The sequence below is a fragment of the Abramis brama genome (assembly GCF_963993115.1).
Source record: "Abramis brama genome assembly, chromosome: 1".
In the NCBI taxonomy this organism is placed as follows: Eukaryota; Metazoa; Chordata; class Actinopteri; order Cypriniformes; family Leuciscidae; genus Abramis; species Abramis brama.
Window position 1 is genome coordinate 27,794,501 of NC_139963.1, and position 15,982 is coordinate 27,810,482.

General features: G+C 39.8%; 1 protein-coding gene across 1 annotated transcript in view; it reads left to right on the top strand.

Annotated features, from left to right (window-relative positions):
- The first annotated feature begins 205 nt into the window (after positions 1-205).
- septin12 (septin 12) overlaps positions 206-15,982 on the top strand; it is a 68,554-nt gene continuing 52,777 nt past the window's right edge. Inside the window, exons 1-2 of the mRNA XM_084125197.1 lie at positions 206-667; positions 9,477-10,787. Coding sequence (XP_083981323.1) covers positions 610-667; positions 9,477-10,787 — 1,369 coding nt within the window. The 5' untranslated portion in view covers positions 206-609. The remainder of the gene's footprint in view (positions 668-9,476; positions 10,788-15,982) is intronic.

Consider the following 15,982-nt stretch of genomic DNA (forward strand, 5'->3'; position numbering starts at 1 on the left):
TTACTTGAGGAAACCCGTCAGCAAGCGCTGGTCTCTGGGCTGATGGCGGCGTACGTTCTGGATGAATCGATTACAAATCTTAAGTCCTTGCTGCTCCACATTCAAAGTGTTTCATTGATAATAATCGGCTTCTCAAGAAATCCACTTAGACTGAATCCCTCCCTCATCTCTCATGAGATAAGGACAAAGAGTCGTCTACTTTTGGGGGCACACATGTTCCCCACACACAAAACAAACAGAAGAAGCAAACGAAGGGGGACTTTACTTGCCTTTTCCAGGTGTAGCCGCAGGGTGGGGTGAAAGGTGGGGAGGTACTTTACCCACCACTCTTTTCGGGAGGGGGGCAGGACTTACGAGGAGGAGGAGGTTTATCAGATGGTTTGTCTGCTTTTGAGTCTCTATTGGATCTGACGTTCAGCTCTGCGCTCTCAAATGAGAAACGACTCCCACCAAAATCGCAACTTTTTTTGTTGCATCACAAGCCCAAAAATCGTCGGATAAACTTTGGTCGGCTTGACATTTTTTAAAGAGGTTTTGTGCTGGTTTTGCATTGTTAATTTCTTGTGATTGCGTGCAACTGAATCTGGAAGTTTTCCTTGGACTGAAGTCATGATGTCAGATATCTCAGTTAATGATCATCTGGAGGGGATATTGTCTGATTTCGAGGGTAAGTGCATTCATTTTATAGTGATTTATGGAGCTACGGGTAACTTTTGCAAGTGTAGAATAGATTATTTAAAATAAATAAAGTCTATAAAAACTTTTTTATAACTTTTTTTCACCACGTGTATGTAGGTAGAATAATACATATGGAAATGGATACATTAATAAGAAGTACATATTTTTATTTTAGAACTTTTTAAAATGATATTTTAGTCTATTTTGCACATTTACTGCTGATTATGGGATGAGTATGAAAGTGTATTTGATGTGTTATTATAAAGTTATTAGAAAGGCAGTACTTTGTAAAGAGCCTGACACCACTGTTGTTCTGCTGCAAGTATCTTAGTATCTTAGCATCCAAATCTCATCTTTTTACACTACAGAGTGTCAAGAAGCATCTCCACAAGCCTCACCACAGCCGTGTCCACTATTGAATCTGACACATTTCTCAGGAAGAGAGGCACCCTTTCCAATAGATCCGTCATGGACGGACACAGCGGGAACTGGAGAACAATAGTTTCTCTCAGTGTTTAGACAGGTGCTGATGTGAAGAGGAAAAACAAATTAGTTCAAGCACTCAGAATAAAGCACCATCTATTATTATATTTATGTGCTACGTGGAGACAGTTGTGGGCTAAATACTGTCTGAGGAAGAGCTTTAGCTGCCTTGGTAAAGTTGTGGAGTGGTTTGTCTGGTAGATGCTTCAGCAGAAAATCATTCTTGAGAAGACTGTGGCAATTACACGTGATGACAGGGAAAATTGAGGTGTCTTTTGCTAAGTAGTAAACAAATATGTTCACTGGGTGTGTTCCTTCCAGAACTGAAATAGAACGACAGATTACTTGACATGCCTTGATTTCTGTCAGTTGCACCCAACTTTTATTAATCTTTTAAAAAGTACTATGACTTGAGACAAGGCAACATTGGATTTAATTAGAAGATTGGATCATCGCCATCCATGTCCCTTTAAGTATAGATGTGAAGGCATAGTGTTCTTAGCTTTGGCCGTTACAGTTTTCTCAAATTCATACAGGCCATGTGATTCCTAGTAGCAGATGCCACAAGAGAGATATTACATTCTTTCAGCTTCACCTCAAACCAGCAAATAGGGTCATTTCCGAACAAGAGACCAGTGTGCCGCCATGTGCTTGAGTGAAGATAGACAGAACCGCTGTTCATGTTGAGGAAAACGCCTCTTGGAATGTTGTGGGACGTATAGGGAGATCCTTGGCTCTTTCATATGGCCATTTGTGGCCGGGTGACTGTGAAACGTAGTCATCCATTTCTTATCAGTAGAAGTTTAATTGTAGGCATGAACTTTCGTGATCCATAGAGATGTCTGTTCAGCGGGTGACGACGGATGCATTTCCTGTAAATGTGAATGTGTGGAAATGAGGGAAAGGCAAAATCCCCCCCCCCCCCCCCCCCCCAAAAAAAAACACAACAACTTTCTGTTGTGTCATTTGAGACTGACCCATTAGAAATGGCATATGCTGTATCTTGAGGCTACATTTTTGATCAAGCAGAGCCAGGGTCATATGCTCTTGAATAATGGTACTGATTCACTAAAGTTTAGATTAAAACAAAAGACGTTGGTGTTCATTGCTTTTCATCCTGTACATTCCTTGTAGCATTAAATGGAGTCATAGAATAAAGATTGAGGAGAAATCGGGGCCCTGGTAAAGCCTTATGGTTTAAGGAAGGCTAAGCTTTAAGGATTGTGTGAAATATCTATGTACTGTGTCTATGTATGTGTGTATGAGCACTACATGGGGAGGAAAAAAATTGGACCGTGCCAAGTTAAGTTTTTGAATTTTGGAGTATATAATATTACTCAACATGACACACAAACTGACCTTGAACTTCAACTCTAGAAATGTGCAATTTAAGGAAAGACTTACTTGACCTTCTGATGTCATTTTGAGATGTTATCTGTTCTTTCTGCTATAGAAAATACCACTTCACAAAATAGTTGTCCAAATAGTGGCTGTTCAAGCTTACACTATGTAATGTCATACCATACCATATGTTACCCGTTTACTGGACAATGTATGTGGAATCTAACCAACCACAGCTAGCCCCTGTATTATTCATACACAGAATTCATAGTATGAATATATATATATATATATATATATATATATATATATATGTGTGTGTGTGTGTGTGTGTGTGTATATATATATATATACATTATCTTTTAATAATTTTCCTTTTTTTTTTAAACGAAGAGCATGTAAACAGTGGCACCAAGCTTTTTGATGTTGCATTTTGTTATGTCAGTCATAGATATTTAATGTATGATTGCGCTAGATTGGGGGGCTCTTTTTATCTTGGCTGCATCTCAAAGACTCCTATGTGCACATACCTTCTAAATCCGCCATTTGGCTGTCTCTTTCTGTCTCAGGTCAGCCATGGTTTGATTGTTATTCCTAGGAACAGGTCTTCTCGGAACTAAGCATATGTACCAGAGGGTGTTGCATTAATCGACCTTTGTTTACCCTTTGATCATTATTTATAAAGAGGTACTTATCGTTTTTGAGATATTTCCCTTAGATCAGATTCTAAAAAAAGCTGCCAGGTTAAAATAAAATAAAAAACACAGGAATCTGGGAGAACACAAAGTGGCTCAGGCATGTTTCTATGTAATTGCCTGACAGCTGATACCACACATTGAGAATATGTCGACTGAAGCAAATCAAATACCATTATCAGCCATGCATTCCTTTTTTTTTACTATTTATTACAATTTGGAACATTAAATACCAAATCTGAAATGGTAATGAAAACACACTGGTGTTGAATGGCACATGTGGTTATACTGGATCATTATGATGGAGGAACTAAATTCAACTCAGGCTAAAAAGGTGTATTAGAGAGTATCTGTGGCTGTATGAAAGTTTTTCATGGCCCCCGGGTGGTGTAAATGCAGCGCCTTATTCGCATCGCTGCAGTGCTGAAAATGGCGGCTCGGAATTCAGCTTCCAGATGTGCCTTAGCAGAGGTGGTCGGAACAACGTCTGAGCTATGTGCTTAGGGTGGTGTTTCAAGGGGTCGTCTGAGAATACCTGTGAGGAATGTGATGGTGGGGGATGGAAAACCACAACAGGCCCAGGCTTGCCCCCCTAAACCCAACCCCCCCCCCCCCCCCCACACACACACACACACACACACACACACACACACACACACACTCACACACCACACCCCCCAATCACAGTATAGTCTCCCTCCCTAAAACTTTCCCTCAAAGGGCTATCTGATTAGGAAAGAACCCACATGTATTACTCTGGAAATATTGTCTGTTGCTGATTATCTTCATGTGATTAACAGAAATGGCATGGGTATATACACATCCATCAGAGACTGTGTGGTGTCTCCTTTACCTCCCCCACCTTTCTTGTTTACTTCTCAAACATCCCCAGGTCTTTCTCTGTTTGCCTTGCAGCCCCACACCATAAACATTAGGTCCAAAGTAGCATGGCAGCTAGTGTCATAAAAACATGAACTGCATGATCCTGAATGTATGGCCCTGTTTACACCTGGTATTAAGATGCGTTTTGCCTGATCGGATCACAAGTAGGCTAGGTAGACACACCCGTTTACACCTGGCATTCAACCACTTCTGTACTGATTTCTTCGAAGGGAGGGTCTATGGGTGGTTAAATGTAGTTTTTTTCAGATATTTCGATCTAATGGACAAAATAAGCTCTGCACAATTTACATATGAACTCGACCGGAGACAACGTAAAAACATACAGAGAGCATCTGCTTTCGTTTCTGCTTTAAGAAATCAGGAATGGTGAGAGAACATTTTGCCTAGCATGTTTTTCATCTTCAAACCAAACTTGGGTCTCCAGCCAACAAAGTTTAAATCCCGTCTGGCTAGCGCGCTTCTCATAATGTTTATGCATTAAGTCAATAGGTGGAGAGCAGGCGGTCTTTTTTGGCTGTTCGAACGCATTTGACCACATGAGCATCTACACTACGAAAGCAATCCGGTCGATTGCGTTTATGACTACCTCTGGAAGTGGTCAAAAGTGTACAAGCTCGAAAAAAGTTTTTGACCCCCCTTTACACCTGTATTTACCTGTATGTGAATGCACAGCACACATAAGGAAACATCTCTTTTATTCTTCCACATGCTGCTTCTTTTATAAGGGGTCAGAGATATATTGACAAACCACAATTCAAGTCAAGTCACCTTCATTTATACAGCGCTTTTTACGAAAAAGATTGTTTCAAAGCAGCTTTACAGTGATAATAGGAAATTAATGGAACAGAGTTTTTTTTGGCTGTACAGCAGCTCTAGAAGAAATTAATTGTCCAGCTTAAGTAAGTTTTTGATTAATAAATTTTTCGTAACCAAAAATCATTGGTTATTAACTTGGGGCCACTTACACAACACCGTTTTCAACTGAAAACAGACCTTTTAAAGCATTCTGGCCAATCATTTACACGACAAGTGTTTTTGTGGCCTGAGAATGCAAACTTTGAATTGAAATAGGTTTCAAAGTGCACGTTTTTGAAAACGATACCGGTATAATCTCTGTGTAAACTTGGCATGCACATACACATTACGTGTTTAGTCTATAGGCATGTGCATTTCAATGCACACCTCTATGATTGTCTTTCTTTTGTGGAAAATGAGCAAAGATATTTTGTCTATGTAACAAGGTTAGATGTTGTGGGAAGAAGGAGGCGGGAACCGGCGAACATTCAACAACTTTAATAATAAAATACAATTTTCCAATACAAAATTAAAGTAAAGACAGCAGCCCCTCACGGACGACTGCTGTCACATATAACAGAACACAGCATAAAATCCAGGCCTGGTCCTCTCTCGCTCTTCACTGTCGTCGCTCCTCCTTTTATGCTTCCGCTCCTCCGTGAGAGATACGAGACTGGTGTGTCATGCAGGTGTCGCTCATCATCAATCACGCCACCGGCCTCGCACCGTTCTCTCAGTCTGTTTTTTTCTTTCTTGTCCATACTATGAAAGACAATGAAGCGTCTGTGTCACATGAAGTGTTGTTTTGGATCAAATTGACTTTCATTGTATGGACAAGAACAGTTGAAAATTTAAATGTTCTTTTGTGTTTCACAGAAGAAAGAAATGCATACAGGTTTGGAGTTTTGACAGAATTTTAATTTTGGTTGAACTATCCATTTTGATCATATTTCAGAAACCAATGGGTTTATTTAGCCCATGAGTCCATCAAATGTTTACCCAGGGGCCAAACATTCCCAAGCTGTATTGAACATGGTTAACAGGAAATTACAAAAGGGCCCAAAATGTCCTTAATGAAGGAATTTCAACAAATTCTTCCACAGGAAGCATATAATCATCACAGGAGGAATTGACATCCATCCCGTTTCCCAAAGAGCCATAACATGCAGCAAACAGTCTTGATCCAGAGGAGAGACAAGGCTTAGCCGTGAGGAAAAAGGGAGCAGAGAGAAGGAGCTTCTCAGGTTCCTCTCTTTTATCAGATTGTTCAGGCATTGTGCTGCTCCATGTGTTAACAGAGAGGATTAAACTGCAGCAAAGCTGAGAGAAAGAATATTGAACAGCGCAGAGATGGTGCGCTCTGCTGCCAGTGTAATTATTTCCTGAGTGTTTGACAGGGTGCCAGTAATTACCTGATACCAGCCCCTTTTTATCTCTGTCAAAGGGTAGTACAAGTTTACACTTGCATGTGCTGCACCGTAAAAATAAAAATAAAAAAAGAAGCTGTTAGACTGTGCCACTTGGTTTGCTGTCCCACTTTGTGTCTTTTCTTTCGGTTTCCAAAACTGTAGTCAGTTAAAGTAGTGCATACTTCTTTGCTAAAGTGCACTTCTCCATCACTTTATTGCCATTGTGAGAGTACACACTGCAATGGTGGTGTTCTCATATGAAATGACTTCTGGGGTGCTGCAGACAAACACATTGTGTGTAGTAGCGATGCACAGGCGGCCTTACCAAGGGACTTGCTGCTGAAATTCGATTAGGTCTAAACTTTCACAGCTGTGCGGATGATGATGGGCGGTCTGAAACAAAGGGTCTGTGGTCTCCTCACTGTAAAAGAGGTGGCTGTTCCTGCGTAAAAATCTGATTTCATTTAGTGCCTGTAGTCTTCTTGACTAATTGGTAGCATACCATACAGGAAGACAGGCAGCCTCGGCTTCAGCCCTGCCCCCTGCCGGGCGAAGATAAAATCAGAGCTGCTGGGCGAGATGCTATGATAGCTTCACACTGATATCTGCTTGTTTATACAAGCCAGCACCTGAAGAGGATTGAAAATCTTAGCTTTGCCTCTGACATCCTGTCAGGGTACCAGGGTTTTTGAGATGCCAAAGATGGCATGTAAGCTGTGATAGTCTGCAATTACAATCACCTCATGACATCACACCCTAGGCAGATCCAATTGTCATCACATGGCACAATGGTGTCTACATGAAATACTCAAGTTGCCACTTCTAATTGGGTCTGCCACAGAGCCGTTAGGACATTTGTACTGTTCGCCACTGGAATTCTCAGTCATGAAGGGCTGTTGTAATCCAAGCCTTCAGCCCCTGACACTGTGTCTTTGAATTGGCCCTTTGTGCTGGAGAAAAAGCCACTGCCTTTCACAAAGGGAAAAGGTCGGAAAGCACTGTTTGCCGTCGGCTTTGTGTTGCAGCTTCTGAGAATGAGGGGATTATACAGTGTCACTACAATTTACATGCTCCAGGTGTAGACTTAGCATTCAGCCCCACAAGAGACTGTTTCCACTGTCTTCTTGTACCTAACATTTCCTTAGCACATGTTTTCAATTTAGAAAAAATGTAATGATGTTTTAAAAGTTGATGTAGGGGTGACATGAAGATCTTCACAATTTTTACTTCGCAATCTATGTCATGTGGATTTTGATGCAGCTGGTATTTTAAATTGTATTTTTAATTAATATTTGCAAAAATCATACCTAATCAGTATGTTTTTTTCTAGTAAAAAATAAAAATAAAAATTTAATTTAAAGAATAACATTTACTTGAGGAGAAAAAATACTTCTGTAATGTATCTAGTCTTATAATTACAGTATAATATATTATCTGAATTATTGTCTTCTTTCAGATCATCGGTGATGTTTGTGCTGTGTACAAACATTTCTGTCTACCTATCCTACTTGTCCAGAAGACTTAAAAAACATAACCTCGATGCTAGAATAAAGCATATTTGTTCACAGTTGTTATGTCACCCTCAAAGCAAGATTGCACAGACACCAGTGTAATTATGGCTTGGCCCATCAAAAACTGTCTGACTGGCATCTATTCAGTGAGGGCTCCAGGCTGCCCTCACCGTCAAGTAGGATTGATTCCGGTTCCACCAAACGATTCCGGATTTGGTTCCCATTCAATAAAAATTATTTAAAACAACTAATAAAAACTAGTAGTAAAGGAAAAATGCACAATCCTTTTTGTGTTTATTTCTTATACTTGTCAAATGAGTTTAACAGACTGGTAATGTCAACAAATTCAACATATTATTTAGCAATTTATGCAAAAATAATTAATTTTTCTGATGGAAAATAAACATTTCTGCATTTTCTTGGAGAATTTGGGACCTCTCCTAGCTTATTGTATCTCCTGCAGTGGAGAATACCATCTCAGAAAGGGTAGAATATGCTTGAATACACATGTAAGAAACAGACAGGTGAAACAGAATATTTTTTTAAATCGGTTTGAATGATTGATTCATAAAGACTTCACTTATTTCATTACTGGATGAATCGGCACTCTATCGGTTAATAAACAGAACTGTATGCGTCTTGCGGAAGAACATTGTAAACATTGGAAAAAAGGCATTCATGATGTACTCGCTCATTATATAAATTCTGAACACAAAAAAGTTACGGACTGCAGCTTTAACAGTCATCTTTATGAATGTTTTGAAGCATCAGATGTAATCGATACACTCGTTATTTGAAGTGACTTTCAAAAGGTGATTTGCTATATTTTGGTTTCTACCGTAGACATCAGTGTTTATATTTGAACTATAAACTTTTATCTTAGTACTTCTGTGATCATTTGAATATTTGTAACACAGAAATTTCGATACTGTGTGGTTGAAAAGACAAAGTAAAACTGTTTCATATATATTGACAACTGCTCTTTCTGGGCCAGCGACAGCGCAAACAGATTTGAATGTTCCGGTGTGAAGTTTTTGTTATTTAGGAATAAGATTGCGTGGGTATTTGAATCGAGATCTTTTAAAGATTAATCGTGCAGCTCTACTGTCTTTATACTTTCTCTCTGCGTTGATATCTGATGCAAAACATATATGAGTAGCACAAGGGCTTTTCAGTGCATTCATTACTATTTTAATATTCATGAGAATATTCAAATTCTATTAAAGGATAAGCTTCCAGCACTTCGCCCACACATTGCACCAGAACTGTCTTCGGAACCGAAACTTATTTCTTTTCTTTTTTTCAAAAACACTAACGGTTCTGGATAAGAACCGATTCTCGGTTCCCAACCCTACCGTCAAGTGTTTTCAAGTTTTGTGTCTCTTTCAATCAAATACAGGAAATGACTGTCCTAGCTGATTTATAATTTCTAGCACTAAAGAAATCCAAAACTTTGATGTATTATCAGTATTATCACAAATGTAGAAATATTACCTGGAAAATTATAGGGTAGTGTTTTTGGATTATAGCCTTATAGCCTTTGGTTATTAGGTATAATTTAACTTATCTCATTTAATGCTATGTCAGTTATTTATTGAGCCTTCAAGAGTGTATTTTAACACTGAAAATTAATCAAATTTGTGTCCTCTTTCCTTATACAGCTTTGAAGAGGTCCTTTGATATCGATGACGTGAATGAGATCCCCACATTCTCCCCTACATCTTCTGTCACATCGCCAATCAGCCCGAGTGCAATCCTCAACAAGTCAAATGATGTGAGGAGTCCAGGGAACCAGGTGTCTCCTCCCTACCGCTCCAGGATTAGTATCAGCTGCAGTCCTGCCCAGAGCCCTGTTATGAGAAGTAGGATGGTGTCCAGTCTCTCCTTCAACCGAGGGATATTGGAAAAGCCCACTATCAATGCCAACTCTGGGATCAACCGAGCTGCCTCTTTTCAAAACAAATTTAACCCCAATGGCTTCATTTCATCTTCAGGTCCAGGAAGTGACAACGACAGTCTCCATAGCTCCTCTTCCAGTCTGGAGTACCAGGCCTCTTCTAAACTCTACTCCTACACAAGCCCTCCCCAGAGTCCTCTTGGTGTTGGGGAATTCAAGGCCCAACGTTTAGGCAGCCCAGCACTGAAGAAGTTCTCCTCCCATGGGAATATGTTCCATTCAGAGCTGGAGGGTCCTCTGGTCATCCCAACTGAACCAATGGGTATTAGCCATGGCTCCATGCCTTCTCTGGACCTCCAGATGGAGACTTCAGGAATGAGACGAGTGATTTCTCCTGGATCACGATTCACCAATACAGGTCCACAGTGGAGCACAAGTCCTCATAATATCCAGAACAGCAGTACCTTTGCAAGGGACTCCTCTCTCAACAACCAGTCTCCTAGACCTAAAGATCCAGTGCGCCTCAACAAGTTCCCTCTTGACCTTGACAACCTAGTCTTCAAGTCTCAGATGGAATCTCCGGGAGCACCTAAACCACCTCCAAGATTCCACACATTATCCAACAGTCCTATTGTCTCTGCAAGTCCCTCTGCATCCATCAGCAGCTTGGACAGCACCGACCTACCCCTGGCCCACAACAACAATAACAACATCATCGAAAAGAGAGAGCCCATCACTCCTTCTGGAGCTATCCCAGTACCCAATATCAGCGAATCTCCTGTGCTGCTGTCTCCAGCCCAGACTCTTCAGTTCAATGTAGTCTCTAAGCCCCAAGTGGTCCAGGTGGCCCCTGCCTCTCCTTCCCCATCAGGAGAGATGGAGATCAATAATGATATTGATCAGGACGATATCCATGCCAAAGAAAGCGTGGGTTCCATATTACAGCGGATTGCCTCTTTCTCCAGAGTGGAGACTAAGTTGCCAGTGTTTGATCCAAGTCTGGTCATCCCCCCAAGTAATGGCATCAAGAAAGACTCACCAACAATACAACACAAGGAGCTCAAGAGATCTGAAGGTGAGATACAGTGTCCTTAATATTTCAGTTCAGGCCTTAATAGCTAATTATTAAAGTTGACTGGAAGAACTGGGTCAGTGCCCCTGGTGGTTATGCTAGATGTCAGAAAAAGATTTTCTATTGGTTGTGCACTTAAAATGGGAGGTATGCCCTTTACAAAGAATTTTATTAGTTAAGTAAACAGAACGATGTGGGTCTAAAGGCAGCACTTTATTTGAAGTGCTGTTGTCATCACAGCTGTCTTTCCGCACCTTACTGACATACTGTAGAGAAAAGGGTGATGGGAGAGAAGAAAAAAGACACAAAAAAGAGGAATTCCTGGCATATCAACAAACGGTGATAACAGTTCAGTGGAGTCTGTCATCACTGCCTACCCAGTAAAGTGATCCCTGGCAGACATAGCTAAGTCGAACGGTGCCAGAGGCTACAGAATCATACCCTTATACAGTTAAATTTCTCAGGTGTGTCAATCTCTGCTACAATGATCTCAACCCAATCCAGAGACGCCTACGTTACTTACCATTGGGATTAGAGCAATCCAGACAGGGCTTGGAGTCTTGGCACTAGTATTATGTTCTTATGTATGACTTTACATAGCAATTGACATTTGACAATAATGAATTCAGAACTGAGGCTTAGTGATATCAAAGGGATCAGGTTGGAAAGCATATGTGATGCGATCTGGGAAAACCCACCACATGGTGAAATTTTACCTATTACAGGTTTTGATATCATATGGAAGCTGGTATCAAGCCCTTTCCAAATCTGTTTTTATTTTTATCATAGCTTGTTGGTAGCAAAAGTTATGTTTATCTGAAGTCAGCCGATCACTATGATTTTCTGGAACGGAATTTTGAGAAAAACAGGTTTAATTAACTGTCACCGTCAGGACGCTTCTTGTCCATCTCGCGATTGTTATAAAACTGCGTGACGTTATAGTTTAAACAGGATTGGCGCGAAATGCGCACTATACACATTCACTGTACATGTTATGTGGTTTATTTTAAAGGTAAACTATCTTTGTAGTGTTAAGAGACGGACAGGTGTATGGGATATACGGCGATTGTTTTTTTTTTTCACCTCTGCCGGGCGTTAGAGAAAATGGTTGCATATGCATTAGAGAAAGAGAGTATTTTCAGCTTGACACTATAAATCGCTGTTTTTCTGCACTAAACAAGGGAATTTTGCCAAGATATTTTCAGAGATAAGAGAAAAGATGTTATAGAATAATAATTTAATGAAAAAAAAAAATTGACAAAAAAACTGACATTCAAACTATTTTGGAATTTACTGAAAACGGCCCAGCATGACATCCGACGGGTTTTCCCAGATCGCATCACATATATAGTTCATAGTAGGGTTGGGCGATGTCTACCAAATTGGCATCAGACGATGTCTACAGTAAAACATTGCAATGGACGATGACATCGGGGGGTTGCTTTTGAGCATTAAGCTCCGTTAATATGGCATGCGTCTGGAGAACGAGAGAATGCGCATAAAGCTGAAAGGGCCTGTTTGATGCGTATTTGGCTTTAGGTAAAACTATAAAGGATATAGCACTGAAATATCATTGCCACAACCTATCTTCAGTGCTTGTGGTGTGATCCACACCGCTGTTTTGATGTGCTGCTCACTTCACTAAACACTAAACAATTATTGATTTTGCAGATGCAAAGGGGGGGGGGGGGGCTTACTGAAAGATCAGTTGCCACAAAGATGCCAATACTTAAAATGTAAAGAAAAAGCTTGCAGAAATGTAGTTGATACAGGGCCGGCCCGCAGAATAGGCAAACGCTATGGGCGCCATTCATCCATAGGGCGCCAAAATAAATGAATGAGTGATTAAATTTGTTTGTTTTTTTACTAATACTATTTATTTGAAATATTTCCAAATAAAGCAAAAACCTCCACAAAACGTAACTAAGTCCCACGACTCATCCCGGTCTGCCGCATCAATCTTTCCCCGCCCAGCGAGTGCTTGAAGTGCATCAGAAATAGAGCGCGCTATCAGTTTACTGTTGGGAATTTGTTGTCGCCTCTCGCCGCATTCAATGTAGACAGCATTGCTTTCGTTTGAGGGTGCTCAACACACTCAAACACCCCTGTAGAAGTGGGCCTGGCCATTCGCACCAGGTGTAGACACGGTGAAAGTTACCTGATTGTGACAGATGGCCGAATTTACATGACATTATAAATTAGCATTATAGTCTGCCATAAATACAGTGTCAAAAAGAAGAAGAGAAGAGGAAAACGGGGATAAAGACAAAGGTAAAGTGATGTAATTAATGAACAGTTTATATAATTACATAGTAGTAAGATACTATAATGTTTGCTAATTAATGGCAGTTATTTTTACCTTAAATTTTATGCAAACAGCTGTTCTGGGTTCTCCAGAGGCCCCAGACAGTGTGATTTTGTAACAATCATGTTTTTTAGAAGCATGTACTATCACTTTTTTATTAATGTTTTTACTCTACAGTTGTGCAGTTTTGGGGGGATATAAGGCATTTTTTTAAATTGATTTGCCAAAATTAGTAATGATATTTATATATGGGTTTATATAAAATAGCAACATTTTATGTACATTTCTCAGTTTCATTCATGGTGAAAGCATGAAACGTGCCATAGTTTAGTGGAAGATTGCTGCCATCAACTTGAAAACAAACACTTTTGATAGTGTTCAGTAAATAGTTTGTGCATTGATGCTAGATGTTTAGTCTGTAATGTGGCTTAGGTGCTATTTTTGTATAGTTTAACCATTATCAACCTTTTATATATATGTATATATATGTATATGTATATATAAATATATAATAAAATGGTGACGTGTTCATGTTGGATTAACATAAATGGCAATATGGTTCATATAACTGTGGTGTACCACAAACTGTAATGAACTTTGACATATTTCGGACAAAAATACATGTTGGGAAACCTGTGGTTTTGATTTAGTCTGACCAGAAATGAGTTGAGGATTTTTCATCTCCACATGTTGTATATTTGCCTCCTTCTGTTGTTTTTCCCTTCGTCTTCATTTCCTGGGGTCATGTTGCAGAGAGGAGAGGGGTGCATTTCCTGACCCGAGAAAACAGAGAGCATTGAACTGGAGGAAATCGGTGGGCGCCTACAACTGTGTTTAGACACAGATCCTACTTGTATAGCTTATTTAGCAGCGCTAGTTGTGCATCTCACGAGTAAGCTAACATCAGGGTGGGCGTCTTAACATCTGCACAGATCTCAGGCAGCCAGCCCCCACGCTGAAACATCTCTGAAACATAAACATGACTTCATTTACCAAGTGATTTATAATTTCCAGTGTCAGTAAGTGTGGCAAAATGGGTGCTGCCCCAGGCTTGTACCTCAGGCTGAAATGTGTTGTTTGCTGTTTGTCAGATGGTTGATCTGTAAAGGCTGCGCTGATAGGTTCAGATGAAACCGGCTTCCCAGTGGTTGCAACAGTGGAAGTCTGGGATGTGGGTGCTGTTTATGTCATGCTATCTGCTTCAGGCAGTGTTTTTCAGCAGTTCTGTGGTGTCTTGTTTTCTTTTCTTTCTTTTTTTTCCCTCAAAATATCTGGGCGCAGTGCATACGGATGCAGCCCTTTCACAAAGCCAATGGGAAATACCCGCCCGTGTTTTCATCATGTTCCATGTGCATTATGACTTGTTTTACTTTTTGAAATGGAGGTATATTTAGGCTTCACGTCATCCACCCATCATTGAGCTATATGTAGGCCCTTTGCACTGTTTCCTGTGATAACAAGGAAAGAGATCATTCACTGTTGAGGCCAAACACATGACATGCTCCCAACTGCGTTTATAGCGTTTGCAAACGGAGATGTGAAGTCGGATGCTTTCTGCTTCCCCTAGTGACTCTCGCACTGCGTTTGCATACTTTGTCACAATTGAACTGAAATAAATGCAATATTTGCCACAATACATAGACATTTCCATTTAATACTTTATGTAATGCTTATACAGCATCTGTTTGCACAAAGAATAATGTTCAACATACTATTTAAATATCAATGTAGTGAGATCTACGTTTTTTTTATCAGTTTTATATTGATAAACATGACAATATAACATCACGACTACATGAAAAGAGATTTTACAGGTTTTTATAGATTTTACAGATTTGTGAACATTAGTGCAACTGAAGGTGTGAGAATAAACACAAAACACACGTGATCGTTGTCATGCGGTGGATTCGGCCAATCGGTGGTTTGGTATGTTGCTTACTTATTATACATTAAAAAAAATATATACATCTTATTATACATTATTATACATTTGTATGTGCTTTTTGTAGTAGACTACTTATGACTGAAAACAATTTGAGCAGATCTTGATGAGTTCTACTCTTCTTGCTCCTTGCATTTATTGACGTCTAACACTAATATAGACATATATAGAAAGTCTTGTAAAATCAGCCATCATGTTACAACTGGCTGTAAAAATAAAAAAAAATGTTAAGCGTTAAGAGTTTGCTAGTAAAAAAAAAACATTACAAAAACAGCCAAAGGGCCGTCCTCTGCTCTCTTCCTCTAACAGAGAGAGAGAGAGAGAGAGAGAGAGAGAGAGAGAGAAATCATCTTTGAAGCTGCTCATAAATACAGCAAGACCTCCTGAACAGACAACTCATTCTCTTCTGAAACTGCCACAGCTACATATGTGGTAAAATAAAGCATGTCTGCTGATGTGCTGATGAGTTGCGTTTCTTTTCATCACAATGACCTTAGAAGTTCCTCACATATCCGGAGTGTAAAATTCCATTAACCTTGCTATTTCTTCATTTCAGTCAAAGTGCTGCTTTCTGCATTTTTTACAGTATTGAAATCCAGTCAAAATGAAAAAGATTATTTCCATATAAGTCTCTCTCTTCTTTCTCCCCCCAATTCCTAGGTCTTGGCTTCATGTCTCCACTTGTCTGATGAAGGCTGAAAGCTCTTTGGTCCCTTTAACAGCACAATTTATTCTGGATCTAATGACAATGATTTAGGGAATAAATTCTTCCCAAGCAGATGTTTAAGGCCACCCTCCCATTATCCCCTCCAGCTTAGAGAAAGAACAAGAGAATGCTTGGCTTTATAGAAGTTTATCTCCTTTCTTTGAGTTAAACAGTGTAGTTACTTTATCAATTTCTGTGTTTCTGAAAAGACAGGAAGTTCAGAGAGCAGAAGTGGAATGTTGTAC